Genomic DNA, 14,628 nt, shown 5'->3' with positions numbered 1-14,628 from the left:
TGTCGGACGGAGTCTCTCTGTCGGAGGCTGCAGAGAGAGAAGAAATACTAGTTACCACACGGGGGCCCTCGAAAAATGTGTTCATTCTGGGAGGCCCCACAGTTACCGTGAGATGAGCACATTCGCGAGGGAACGGACCCATGTATAAATCAAAAACTCTGAATCCCTCTGCAATGAACTTTGGAGCATCACTGTCCAAGAAGAATACTATGTGAACCGGCTACGTACCTGAAAATGCTCTAATAGCCACAAAAAAGGAACTGGTGAAATCGAGTTAAGTGATATATTTTATGAAACCCAACATATCCACAATATTATCATTCCGACATGTAATGAGTATTATAGAATACTAATGGGATATGTCACATTCTCTGTCTGGTGCCGGGCCTCCGAACCCAGCGCGTGTCTCGCTGCACACTCTGCACGCATGCGCCGCACTGGGCAGCACAGGCGCAGTGGCGCACCCCCGCCCCTGCCACCCCGACCCGTGCCGAGGGGCTCTAACCCGTCTGTGGTGCTTTGTCAGAGCAGCCGTAATGGGAAAACACAGATGTGTGGGCTGGAGCACCAGCAGAGAGTGAGTTGACCACGGAAGGGCTACAGGTAGCCCCTAGGACAGCTGACTGTGCGTTCTGCTCTGCCTGCGCCGTGCGTCTGGAGACCCATGGCGTCCTGGGGGCTCCTCTGAACAAGACTTGAGGGAAAGGAGTGGGCAGGAGAGTTCACATCTCCATCCCTTACCATCTGTGATGGGCCAATACCACTGACTCCTTGGGTTCCTGACAAGCAGCACTCCCCCCACCAAAGTTTCCGGCAAAGGCTTTCTCCAGAGAAACCGCTGTGAGATGTTTGGGTGTTCAATGGAAAACTGTAATCCAGGGTGGGAGGGTTGCTCTGCTCCATTTTTGAGACAAGTGGGAAAGGCCTGAAGAGCAACTAATAGCACTGGTGGCCGAGGTGAGGGGCTTCCCTGGCCCTGCCATGACCTTGGCAGAGAGAACTTGAGTTAAGGCCAGGTACTACCCAGAACCACGGCAACTGACTACTCGCATGCACAGGTGGCCTCTGCAGGGCCGCTTACGGAGCCTGCCTGCACACGGGACGGAGCCTGCCTGTACACGGGACGGAGCCTGCCTGCACACGGGAGGAGACTGCCTGTACACGGGACGGAGCCTGCCTGTACACGGGACGGAGCCTGCCTGCACACGGGACGGAGCCTGCCTGCACACGGGACAGAGCCTGCCTGCACACGGGACGGAGCCTGCCTGCACACGGGACGGAGCCTGCCTGTACACGGGACGGAGCCTGCCTGCACATGGAAGGAGACTGCCTGTTGCACTTGTTAGAGGCACAGCCAGGTAAGCCAGTCTCACCCTCAGGACAGCCAACAGCCGCTCTGCCAATCAAGTCAGTGGTAGAAGCTTTCTACTTGCTTTTTGTATTTCTGGATGATGAAATGTCTCCTCAGCTTTCTTGTTGGACCTGTCAAGGAAGGAGAAACCGCTTCAGCTGTGGAGATAAAATAGAAGTCCACGTGCCCCGTGCAGGACCAGACAAGAGGGTCGCGTAGCCAGGGCTGGCTGGCAACCCCCTTCCTGGCTGCACTGCCTTTGCCATCACTGGGGTGGAGTCCATGACAAGGACAGGTCAGGAGACAGCTCACTTGGCACCGTAGTGAGGAACTGGGCTTTTATTCCCAGAGAGCAGGATGTGGCTACCCTGGGGAGAGGGGACACTATGTGTGAGTGCGTGTGGTCACGGGCACCTGGGCACCAGTCAGTCGGAAGTGGCAGCATCTCTTTCTGTCCCCAGCTGGTCCCACAGACCCTTTGACCCCCAGAATAGGGCATGTCTCAGAGCCCATATGGCCTTGGACACTAGCCAGGAACCAGCCTTCAAGTGCCCAGGCCACCAGCTCTCCAGGCGACTCACCCAGCTCTCCACTTTGCATAGTAAAGTCTTTCTCCAAGAGGGTCCACTTCTGAATCTTCTGCGCGTTGGAGGTGGCTCTCTGGTTCACGGCCTCTATGCCTTTCTGGATGGCCTCATAGACCAGGGGGTCTTGCAGCTTCACGATCTCACTCACCGTGGATGCTTGGCTGCCCAGGTGCCGGCAGAAGTCGATGGCCTCCAAGGTCAGTTTGTCCAGCGGCTCTCCACTTGTCTCGTCCATCTCACACTGCCCCAGGACACCTCTGTCACCATAGCCAACCCCTACACACACTCCCCAGCCAGCCCTCAGGTGCGAGAAGGTGGTCTAGAACCGGTGGGGGCATGCCCTCTGGGCCCCGGGGCAGACACCCTGCAGGGCGCCCGCGTTACCTTCAGTGTCAGCAGCATGCTCAGAAACTTGGCCTTATCCCCCACGAGCAGGGCATTACTGATGATGGGAATCTTCTCTTTAACCATGTTCTCGATGGGAACAGGGGGCACATTCTCGCCGCCAGCCGTGATGAGGATTTCTGGAACAACACATGGCTCCATGTGGGTAAAACCACGGCAGTTTGAAACCCCCGCCTGCTTGAGGATCTGAGAGCACAGGCACTGGCACGGACAGCCACTCACCTAGAAAACCCAGAGGCAGAGCAGGAGCGCCGCCCTTGGCGGGACTCCCACCGGGCCCTTCTCCAGGCTGCAGGCCCCCCTCCCCCGTTTTCTCCAAATTCCCATGAAGCATCCAAATCCTGGGCATCCCACTGGGACAGCAACTTCCTGGTTCACCAACTATTTCTCAGTCCCCCATTCCTGGCCCAGGCCCCCTGATATGTCTGTTTGGGGGATGGTGAGATGCGTCTGGCCAACCCCGTCTCCCTGTCTCCTGATTTTTCCATCACTTGGCAACCCCCAAATAATCTAAATCCAGTCTTACCCAGAGGTTTTGTGTCGCATCCCTAATTTTGGCGTGTCTAAAAATACTGTGTCCTTTTCTCCCCCAAGCCTCTAAAACTCCCCAGCCACTCCTCCCACCCCTGACACGTCCTGCGCTGTGCTTTCATCCTGGGATGCTGGCCACTTCCTGACCGGCCCGCCCGAGCTCTCCACCTCATTTCAGGGTCTCGCAGTCACCTTTACGGATGTCGTTATAGCATTGGTGATAATATCGTCACGTAAGGGACATCTGCGGTGTTGTCTACCCAGTGACTCCTCCTTGGGGTAAATGCCCCCGAAGTCCTCTTAGGGAACTACTCTCCATCTTTGTGCGGTTTGGGCAGGTGAGCGTGCGACCAGGTCTGACCCCTCACTGTATCCCGTCCTGTGCGGTAATTCATTCTGAGATGGTTCCCAGTGAGAGTCAGGACTAAACTGTTGCTGCACCTACTGGAAATAACAAACCCTTGTCCCTTGGGGGTTAGGGTAAGCCTAGACTGTTGGCAGCCATTCTTGAAGCAGATAGGGAAAAGCCTCTTCAAGAATGGCCCCAGCACAGAAGATAGCTCAGTAAGAGAAGGATAAAGAGATTCTTTGTGCCATTTTTTGGTACCTGGATCCAGCCATGCCTGAAGCAAGACTTTTGGATTTTTCAGTTTTTGACACCAGTTTCCCTTTTTCACTCACACCTGCTTAAGAAGGGTTCTCTGTTGCTCACCAGGGAAACACTGCCAACACGGCCCACTTGTCGCGCAGTTACTCCCCGTGTCAGGCTCGGTGCCAATGCCCCGTCCACCTCAGAGGCGCAGACTGCAGCCCGAGAGCCGAACCCAGCCTCCCGCCTGCCGTTGTGCGGCCACAGGCCAGAAACGGCTTTTACGTTTCTAAATGGTTGGAAGGGAATCCAAAGGAGGATAATGTTTATGACACGTGAAAATTACGTGACATCCGTACTGGCACGCGGCCACACCCATTTGTCTCCGCGTTGTCCGCGGCTGCTTCTGCGCCGCACTTCTGCCAAGTTGTGTGGCTGCAGCAGAGACCACGTGTCCTGCAAATCTGGAAATATCTACGGTTGGGCCCTTTACAGGAAAAGCTGGCCAATCCCTGTTGGACACCATTTCATTCAGTCCTCATTTAATCATTCTAACTGTAGATTATTATCATTATTCTCAGACTGCAGGGCGGGAAACAGGTTTCAGAGTGGGGGCGGGCATCTTGCCCAGGTCCATCCTGCCAAGGACCGAGTGCAGCGCACAGGGACAGAGCCGGGGCGTGCAGAGCAGGGTGACCCTGTACGCACCTGCGATGCCCCCGTGGGAGGTGGGAGCTGCGGGCCTGTGTTGCGCTGCGGGCCTGTGTTGCGCTGCCGTACCAGGCCCCTAAGTGTTTGGGGTGGACCTGCTTGCGGGAGACCCCTGCAGAGCCGCTCCCCGTACCTTTGATGCGGCCAGTGATGTAGAGGAAACCCTGCTTGTCCATGCGGCCCAGGTCCCCGGTGTGCAGCCAGCCTTCCTCGTCGATGACCTCCATGGTCTCGTCCTGCCTTCCCAGGTAGCCCATGAAGACGTGCCGGCCCCAGATGCAGACCTCCCCAATGCCGTCGTTGGTCTGCTGGCACAGCATGCTCTTACACCCACTTAGGATTTTGCCGCAGCTGCCAATGAATGGAAGGGGGGAGCCGAGTCTCAGAGAGACAAGGTCCCCCACACAGGTCTGCCTTGGTCTGTAACCCAGGTTCCTGACACTCTGCCCTGCAGGCCTGGCCGGGTCTGCTTCTTTCACCCTCTCCAGGACCTGAGGGGCGTAAGGCGGTGTTTGCCCAGTGAGGGGAGAGAGAGTGTTCAATCCAGGGAGTCAAATTCCCACACACTTGGTGAACTGGGACGCAGAGCAGAGTTGTAGGTTTTAACCTCCACATACATGGGAGGGGGGCAAAGTGCTCTGGCCTAAGAATAGCAGCAAAACAGCCTCATCTTTTAGAAAACAGGTGTATAGGCCTGCAGGCAACAACTGGTCATTCAACCAGGATCTCTGCAGAGGTTCAAGTTACTTCCATTAGATAGAACGGCACCACCTGAAACCTGGATTCTTATAAAGTTCTCTTCTGCAGATACCACTTCCAAGGGTGGTTTTCTTGTTAGAATGCAGAAAAGAAAGCGTTCCAGCTCTACTGAGACCCCTCTCACCGGTAGAAGGGCCAGTGGTTTGGGGGCGAATTGTAGGGATTTCCTTAGCAAAAGAGAAAGGCACAGCCAAGCAGCTCAGAATTTAGTGAGCGCCTCCTCATGACTCCCCTGCTGGAGGTCTTTCTAAGGATGTGGAAGAACACAGAAGCCATAAAGAAAAGATTGATCAATTTAACCATGTAAAGATTTTTTTAATTCTGCACAGCAAAAAATACCTTAACTAAAACAAAATACCAGTGATGAACCTAAGGGTAAAATGAAAAAACAAAGGGCTGATTTTCCCAGTATATAGGGTGCCAATAAGCCGATAGGAAAGGGGCTGGTGGTCTAGTTTTAAGAAGGGGCAGATGATATGGACAGATAATTCAGAGGAAAGCAAATACGAAGGGCTTTTAAATGTCTGAAAGGATCCTTTTCAACTTCGTTTATAATAAAAGGAGTGTTAGTGAAAGTTGTGAAGGGATCTCATTTTCCTCCAACGGTTTAGCAAAAATAGGGCGTATATACAAAGCACTCACTTTAGCATTGTTTATGGCAACAAATAATGGAGGAATAAAAAGCCCTAAATACCCACCAAGAAAAGGGACCAATTACATAAATTATGGTACATCCGCCCGGCGGACTGCTACGTGGTTGTTATGAATGAGGCAGCTGATAGGCAACATTTTCCATAAGAACCCCTTCCCGACCAGAACGGTTTGGTGTCCGAGTTTCAACAGTGGGAGTCGAGACCGAGGGGACATTTGTGTTACGAATCCAGGCAGTGAGACGTGTCACGTCATCTGAGTTTTTGGGTTCCTGAACTCATAGCAGAAAGGACGGGTTTCGTGTTCATTTTCGCATGGGAAATGCTTCTGTTTGGCTCAGAGGAGATGGGCTGACACACCCGCATGCTGGGTTCATTGAAAAGAGTGCGATGTGGTTATTTTGCCCCCGGGAGGGTATTAAGGGTTGAATTATGTCTCTCCATTCATATTTTGCATCCTAACCCCCAGTAGCTCAGAATGTGAGCTTATTTGGAAACAGGGTCTTTGTAGATGTAACCGGTTGAATTAAGATGCGGTCACCCTGGAGGAGCATGGCCCCACGCCCAGTCTGACTGGTGTCTCTACCACAAAAGGGGAGATTTGGACACAGGCACGTGGGTGCGCCATGTGAAAATGAAGGCAGAGGCGAAGGCAGGGATGACGCTTCTACAAGCCAAGGATGCTGCGGGCTGTCAGTGACCCCCTGAGGCTGGGAGAAGGCGCGGGACAGATTCTCCCTCACAGGTTTCAGAAAGGCCCAGCCCTACTGACACTGTGAGCCTGGACTTCTAGTCTCCAGATTGTGAGGAAATTGATTTCTGCTGTTGAAGTGTGGGGAACTTTGTTACTGCAGCCCCTGCAAACTCATCCAGGGTGAATGAGAGGAGGGAGGGAAAGAGCGTTTCATGCTATCATTTCATGCCTTCTGCCTTTGTGTGTGTGTGTTCCCCATTGGAAAAAAAAATAGTTAAAGACAGAGGCTGGAGTTTGTACCTTTCCTCCAGGGTTGGGACTGTGTCATTCCTCTTCAGGGGAGGACCACTCTATAGTTTTGGAAAAACTCTAGTGGACATTTGGGTTCTGCAGAAAACAGACCTCAGTTTTGGAAAAACTCTAGTGGACATTTGGGTCCTGCAGAAAACAGACCTCAGATAGGATTATGGAGTGGAGAGGGGGAGATATTGAGGTGCAAATCTCCGGTGCAAGGCAAAATAAAATGCAAGAGTGGATTCTGCCAGAGCAGGAAGACAGAACTTAGTTTCTGCTAGATGCAAAGGCAATTGGCATCTGGCCAAGCATGAGACACAAGCTGGACTTGCAGCGGGGAAGGGAGAGAGACAACCAGAAGGTTCTGTGAAGAAACGTGGCTGTCAGGCAGGGAGTGCACAGTGCCTTCGGTATTCTCACTGTTTCAGTCTTACGGTCCTGCAGCCCTGGGGGGCGGAGCTGAGCTTGGGAGAAAGCCAATCAGAGAAAGCTAATCAGAGGGGTGCAGCGGAAGCGTTTGAGATGGCATGTCTCGGAGATGAGTGTCCTGAGGTCCCTGCACAGGAGCCCGGGGTGGTCTGTCTGGAGGCAGAACTCAGCAGTGGCAGTCAGGGGGAGACCATGGAATGTTCTGAGCGCCCTTCCCCATGTCAGAGGACCCGCTGACAAATGGGCTTCCCATGGCCATGAAGATTTGGGGCTTGGGAGCCGGAGAACAGGGCTCGTTCTGGAGACAAGTCAGAATTCATCTTAGTGCAGATGAATGTCCGCCCTCCCAGCTCCCTTCCTGGACCCCGAGAGGTTGGAGGACTGGGGTCTGCCTGGGAGGCCGTTACCTTAGAAGCCTGTAGTTGTCCCCGATGGACACGGTGTGAGGTCCTGTGCTTTCGCTCATACCATACATCTCGCCTATAGGTATGTCCAGGCTTAGAAAGAACTCAGAGGTCTCGGGGCTGAGGGGCGCAGCCCCGCTGATGAAAGAGTGGCAGTGATCAAAGCCAAGGGTGTTCCTGACTTTGCTGAACACAAGTGCCTTCGCCATGCGGTAGCTCATGGGTGTGTCCTGTGTCCTGTGAGCAATGCCAAGGAGAGCGCTTTGGCCATGGGTCCAAAATGGGCTGATGGGTTCCAGCTGGAGAAGGCTGAGCCCCTCACCCACCACCCTGCCCACCCGACCGACCGGGCGCTCCACCTACCCCAAACCCAACATCTTTTTTGTATTGATCTTTAAGCCAACAGTTCTTGCCCATGAAAACACCTTCTTCTTCAAGTTTGAGGATTTGGCACCATTTTCTTTTATCTTCTCCTGTATCTTCTCCCAGATTCGGGGCACCCCCATGAAGGCAGTAGGCTTTACCTCCTGCAGAGTGTTGACCAAGGTGCCCTGCATGAGACAGAGCTCGGTTAGCCACACCTGGACCCCACTTTCCATGGACCCCAGATGTCCGTCTCTGCCCAGCTGCTCAGCTCGGCCCAGGAAAACCTTCTCTTGGCTGATTGGACCAGGCTGAGCAAGCCAGCCCATTGGCTGGTCAGTAACTAGTCAGATTTTCTCCCTCTAGAGTGGAGAGTGGCAGGCTGGTAAAAAATCTGTCGCCCAAGCATGCAATGGACTATTATGCAACTGCTTCAAGGGTGCAAAGGTCCCCCCAAACTGATCTAAAGGTTCATTGCAATCCTTATCAAAATCTAGGAAGGCTTGTTCATACAAACTGACAAGCTGATCTTAAAATTGATATGGAAATGTGGAGGACCTAGAATAGCCAAAGCAGTTTTGGAAAAGAACAAAATCAAAAGACTTACTATCTAATTTTGAAATTTATTATGAAATAGGGTCACAAACCATCTTGGTTTGCCCAGAACTAAAGCAGTTCCTAGAGTGTGAAATTTAAAATGATGAAACCAGTCAAGTCCCAGGCAAACGGGACAAAGCATTCATCCTACTGTGAAGCCAGAAAAGCCAAGTTAGTGTGGTTTCGGTGTGGGAACAGACGTACAGACCAGACGTACAGACCAGGGACGGTACAGAAAACCCAGAGACGGACCTTGACCTTTGTGACCGTGCTAGGGCAACTGAAAGGTGTGAAGGACATTCACATCTCCCCCCAAAAAGTAAAAATGAAAATAAGAACGTAGCCTAGAGCCTTACTTCTCACCAAACAGAAAAATAAACTCAAAACGATCGCTGATCTATACGTAAGACATGAAACCAAAAGCTCCTAAAGAACACATAGAAGAGCTCTGCACCTTGGGCGTGGGCAGTGACCTCCTACATACAACACCAGAAGTACGAAAAAGAGAAAGCAATTGGACCTCGGGGTCACAGCAAAAAGACAAGCCACAGATCTGGGAGGAAGTATTTGCAAATCATATATTTCAGAAAGAATTTATGTCCAGAACTCACCAATAAGAAGATATACAACCACATTTTGAAATGGGCAAAGATCTGAACAGACATTTTTTCCAGAGAAGACACATGAACAGCCAACAAGCACATGAAAATGTGTTCACCACCATGAGTCACCGGGGGAATGGCCATTCGAGTGACAGGACGCCACTTCATGCCCACCAGGTCGGCAGTAGTGACGACGCCGGGGAGGGCGGCGTGTCAGTGAGGAGGAGGAGGAGACAGCGGAACACTCACACTTCCGGCAGGAATATAAAGTGGTGCGGTCCCTTTGGAAAAGCCTGGCAGTTCCTTACACTGGGACAAACACGTTTGTCACCCTTCAGGTTGATTGTCTTAATGTTTTTTGATAGTATTACGAGGTCGATAGGGAGGTGGGAGGATGGGAACTTTTCAGTCTGGGGGTGAGTGTGTGCGTACACATGTTCCATTCAGCCAAAAAACAGAAGTATCGACTGAAAAGTATTGAGTAATGAAAGTGGCGGCTGCACCTCAGACACTGAGCTTGGGGCGGGTGAGAGGGGCCAGGAAGAAATTGACAAAATGACAAGGAGTCATCAGCCATTCAAAGAACAGGAGAGTGAACCTTCCAGAAGGAAGTCCAAGGCCCCCAGACAGCCCGTTTGGTAGAGTGTGGAAGGCGGAATCACGACACTCTCAAAGATATTCACGTCCTCACCCCGAACCTGGGAATGTTCCCTTTCACAGAAAAAGGGACTTTGCAGATAAGAGTAAGTTAGGAGTCTTAAGATGCTTTTGGTTGGGGAGCTTTTGGGAGCTGGGAATACTGACTTTAAAAAAAAAAACCTACACACACATTCTGCTTTCAATATCATTGCCATCTTAATCTTGGGTTGGTCAGTGTGCAATCTACACGGGCGCCCAGACGTGGGTAAAGATCAGAAATACAAGAATGTGGCTGTTCCCGATGCTGCTAAGTGAAGTATGAGACAGGGACAAACAGGAAGCCCTGGAACTGGGGCTTCATGCAACCCCCCAGAGGCCCAGGCTGCCCCCAGCCTCACCTTGAGAGCGTCCGGTTGAGCAAAGTAGGTGAAAGCCCCGATCTTCATGGGCACCCAGACGTCCATCATCTGAGCTGCAATGTGGCTGAGGGGAAGGTAGCTCACCACCACCTCCTGCTTTTCTGGGGCGCAAGACAGGCTGCAGTCCCTCGCCATCATCCCGGCCAACCACGTGATCTGGAACACAGGTGGGACTCACAGTCTGGGGCGCCTTGTCTCGGCTGGAAGGTCGCGTAAAGGAACTTCTCCAATCAACAGATGCTTACAAAGCATCGACCAGGTGGTGGACACTTTACACTCTTGTCCTTTACAAACGGACAGTTCTTGAATGCTCATCATAACACTCAGGGTCGGCAACTAGGTAGTCCCCACTTTACAGAGAGAACACGGAAGCACGGAGAGGTAACTAACTTGCCTGGGGCTGGAAGGGGCTGTGGCAGTCGGCGACAGCTGTGGTCCAACAGCAGGGCCTCCGGTCAGACCACCTACCCAGAGAGTTAGAGATCTGAAGGACTCGGTAAGTGTCCCTGAATCGGACCCCGACTCTGCCCTTTGCTCGGCTGAGTGACACTGAGCTATTTGCTTACAATCTCCTGCAGCCTCTATTTCCTCGTCTGTAAAATGGGCCCAGAGGTGTCTCCCGCCCAGTATAAAATTCTGGGACCAACGTTGTCCAACGAACAAAGAGGCCATCCAGAACCCCATCCCATAAATGCCCATATTAATGGGTATTTAAGCATATTAATGTTTTTCTCCGATGCATGCCTCGATGGGAAGTTTTAGCGTACTTATAATTTGGCAATCTGTATTTCTCACTGCTGTCGTAAATCTCTGGTAAGCAGTTATTTCATTAACCCAGCAGCACAGGCCTCTGAGCTGTTCCTCCAACACATCAGACAGGGTCCGGCCTCAGGGCCTTTGCACTGGCCGTCCGCTCTGCCTGGTCTGCTGTCTATCCCGCTTTCCCCACAACTGACTCCTTCTCACACGTCAAGTTTCCGCTTAAATGTCATCAGTGCAGAGGGGGTCTCACACCCCCCAAACTGAAGTTTCCATCGCCTACTTCTCTGCAGACCACTCACCATTACCCGAATGGTTTTATTTTAATTAAAATGTTTTCTTTACTCCCATCCCTACACCCCTCTCTCCTTTGGCAACCATCAGCTTGTTCTCTCTATGGGTCTGTTTCTGTTTTGTTCACATAGTTTATATTCTTCGAGTCCATGTAAGTGAGGTCATTGGTCTCTCTCCACCTGACTTATTTCGCTCAGCATAATGCCTTCTAGGTTCATCTGTGTTGTCGCAAATGGCAAGACTTCATTATTTTTCACGACAGGGTAATATTCCATCATATATGGAAATAAAATATGCCCCATCTTCTTTATCCACTCGTCTGCTGATGGACACTTAGGTTGCTTCCCTATCCTGGTGATTGTAAATAATGCTGAAGTGAATGTAGGGGTGCATTTATCTTTAGAATCAGTGTTTTGCATTCTTTGGGTAAATACCCACAAGTGGAGTTGCTGGGTCATATGACAGTTCTATTTTTAATTTTTTTGAGGAGCCTCCATACCGTTCTCCACAGTGGCTGAACCAGTAATACGTGACCCCCCCAACAGTGCACGAAGGTGGCATTTTCCTCACCCCCTTGGTGGCACTTGCTCTCTGTTGGTGTTTGACGGCCATTCTGACAGGGGGAGGTGGTGTCGCCTCCTGGTTTTGATTTGCGTCTCCCTGACGATGAGCGATGCCGAGCACCCTTCCGTGTGTTGGCCACCCGGCTGTCATCTTTGGAGAACCAGCGGTTTCATTCCCTCTCTGTTCTTCTGGAGCCACAGTTGGGCCCGTTTGTTTGGAGGTATATCCCCAGCACACAGTCCGTGCTCAGCGCATTTCGGTTGAATGAATGAGTGAAAGAGAAGATAGAAGGGCTTGAGTGCAGTCACGTTTCAAAGCTCTTGGCCTGCAGGAGGCCCTCAGGGCTGGTCCCACTTCCCTCTCTGGGCCGTAGGACGGAAGGGTCTCACTTCTGTCCCATCAGTACTGTCACTCACAGCCTGTGCCCCTTGGCACCCCACACCCATTTACTGAGGGAAGAGGCTTGGCGAGTGCAGGCCAAGAGGTACAGTGGTGTGGACACTCCTGGGTTCAGAGCCTGGCTCAGACCTTCTTCGTTCTGTGACCTTGAGCAAGTCATTTCCCTTCTCTGAGCCTCAGTTTCCCATCTGTGGAAGGCATTAATGACACAACTTACCTCGTGGGGTTTTTGTGAGAGATGAACATGCATTTAACCCAGCAGGGCACATAGTTAGCACCCTGTGCACAGAGGGACTTTGAGTTGTTGGTGTGTGTTGAGAAGACTGAGCTAGCTTTAACTTCTTACTATCAAGAGGATGATGATGGTGATTTAAAAAATGACAATAGCCAGTGCTGATATGGCGCACAGTGTGCCAGGCGTGGCTCTAAGAATGTCGTTTGTGTGTGGTACGTTAGAGACAGCAGCAGATTCTCTGCCGCCCTTCAATGCAAAGCTGGAGTCTGTTTTTCTTTCCTTTCACAGAGCTGGTTCTGTGACTTGTTGACCAATAGAAGGAGCAGAATGACACTGTCACTTCTGACACTGAGCCTTCTGGACTGCAGCTTCTGCTGTGGCAAAAGGCAGTGTTTGCCCTTGAGAAGCCAGCTGCCGAGGTAGGGAGTTCAACAGCCCTGAGCCACTGTGCTGTGAGGACGTTCAGGCCACAGGAGACATGCGAGTGAAGACCTTGGACTTTTCTGCACAGCCCGACATCGTCTGAATGCGGTTGAACGACCCCAGCTGACACCACGCGGGGCAGAAGGAACACCCAGCTGGGCCCTGCCCGAATTCCAGACCCAGGTAAGTCACACCGCTGGTGTTTTAAGTCGCTATGTTCTAGAATGACTTGTTACACAGCAGTAGCTGACAGCACAGCGTATGAAATAATTTAACCTGCGTGGCAGCTCTCAGAGTAGAAACCATTCTCATCGCAAACGGAGTTCCAGACGAGTTAAAGAACTTGTCTGGGGCCGCACCGCTAGGAAGCGGGAGAGCCAGCACGCAAACCCAGGAGGCCTCGTTCCAGGGTCTGTGCTTGTCACTCCAAGGCTCGGAAAATCTCGCACCAGATATGAAGCCACTAGGAGCGTAAATGCTGGCCAGGGCCAGGTTGAGTTTAATCAGATGCCTTTCATTCATTCATTCATTCATTTATTCATTCCACAGAAGTGGACTGAGTCCTCCTGTGTGTCAGGCATTGGAGACACAGCAGTGAGCGAGACAGACGACCCCTGCCCTCAAGAAGCTGATGTTCATGATAAACAAATGACTATATAATATGACAGTATAAAAAAACCAGTGGACAGAGGAGATGAGGGATCAATGGAATGGTTTATTATTTGCTATTTTAAGCATGGAAACCAGGGAGAACTTCACAGAGGAGGTAACGTTTGAACAGGGATGGGTAGGAGGTGAAGGAGCAAGTGTGTAGCTCTCTGATATGGGGAGGGAATGGCCAGTGCAAAGGCCAGTGTGTGCTGGCAACGATAAAGCCGGGTTGGAGGGGAAAGCTCTTGTAAGGTTGCAAAGCTTCATTTAAAGACTAGGGATCTTTCTGACTCACAGGGGGAGCGACCGTGGCTCGGTGAGTGCGTGTGCCGCCAGACACTTTTCTGCTTTCAAACTCGGCACATGTGCACGCCACTCACTGCCCTTTTCAGTTTGTAACAAAAATCGCATTGTGCTCTGTGTACTGTTCTGCGACTACCTCTTACGTGTCTACACTGCATCTTTGGACACCTCGCCTTAGCCACACTGATCCACGGTGCAGTTACAAATGTGACTGTGGAGCCCACTTGCCTGGGGGCAAATCCCGGCTCCGCCCATGTTGTTCGCTGTGTGACCTCGGCCAAGTAATTTAACCTCTCTGGGCTTCAGTTTCTCCTGTGTAAAGATAGTGTCTGCCTGATAGAATCAGTAGAATCGCTGTGAGGCTCTACTAAGTGTAGAATTCAGAACACTGCCTGGTGTCAGTGACCATGTTACATGAGTGACATGTTACCGTCTCATTCTTTTTAAAACAGCTTATGGAGGTGTGATTGACATACAGAGGACAGCACACACTCGAAGTGTGCAAGCTGACACATGTCTGCACCTGTGAAACTGTCACCATCACCAAAGTATGAACATTATCCTCACCCCTCCCAAATTCCCACGTGTCCCTCTGTGGTGTCTCCCTGGGACCCTGCCCAGGCAACCCCTCATCTGCTTTCAGTCCCTGTGGACAAGTTTGCATTTTCTAGGGTTTTCTACACATGGAATCTTTTAGCGTGTGTGTCCTCTCATTTCAGAACAGTCATCTAAATGACCGTCAGCCATCTAGAGGTCCGTAAGCAACCCCTGCAACACATAGGAAGAGGAGTCGAAACCTCGACTTGTACTGACCTCTGAAACACAGGACGTATTCGCTGCTCTTTCATGTACTTACTAAACACAGTTCCTAGCTCTTTGTAGATATTAACCAATGTCTTCAGAACAACCCGCCAGGCAGGGACTGTTACATATCACATCCGTTTCCCAGACAAAGTACTGAGGTTGGAGATGTTAC

At 51.5% G+C, this 14,628-nt stretch overlaps 1 protein-coding gene across 1 annotated transcript in view; it reads right to left on the bottom strand.

Moving 5' to 3' along the window:
- Nucleotides 1-14,628, bottom strand: part of ACSBG2 (acyl-CoA synthetase bubblegum family member 2) — a 45,956-nt gene continuing 31,328 nt past the window's right edge. The window contains exons 8-15 of the mRNA XM_037165153.2: nucleotides 10,004-10,180; nucleotides 7,768-7,955; nucleotides 7,408-7,641; nucleotides 4,308-4,525; nucleotides 2,323-2,462; nucleotides 1,933-2,179; nucleotides 1,374-1,482; nucleotides 1-27 (exon numbers count right to left, since the gene is read on the bottom strand). Of these exons, the coding sequence (XP_037021048.2) occupies nucleotides 1,409-1,482; nucleotides 1,933-2,179; nucleotides 2,323-2,462; nucleotides 4,308-4,525; nucleotides 7,408-7,641; nucleotides 7,768-7,955; nucleotides 10,004-10,180 (1,278 nt within the window). The 3' untranslated portion in view covers nucleotides 1-27; nucleotides 1,374-1,408. The remainder of the gene's footprint in view (nucleotides 28-1,373; nucleotides 1,483-1,932; nucleotides 2,180-2,322; nucleotides 2,463-4,307; nucleotides 4,526-7,407; nucleotides 7,642-7,767; nucleotides 7,956-10,003; nucleotides 10,181-14,628) is intronic.

Source organism: Artibeus jamaicensis, unplaced genomic scaffold (assembly GCF_021234435.1).
Source record: "Artibeus jamaicensis isolate MK-2021 breed Jamaican fruit bat unplaced genomic scaffold, CSHL_Jam_final scaffold_537, whole genome shotgun sequence".
Lineage (NCBI taxonomy): Eukaryota > Metazoa > Chordata > Mammalia > Chiroptera > Phyllostomidae > Artibeus > Artibeus jamaicensis.
Note: the sequence above shows the minus strand (reverse complement) of the source record. Positions and strands in the feature narration are given on the sequence as shown.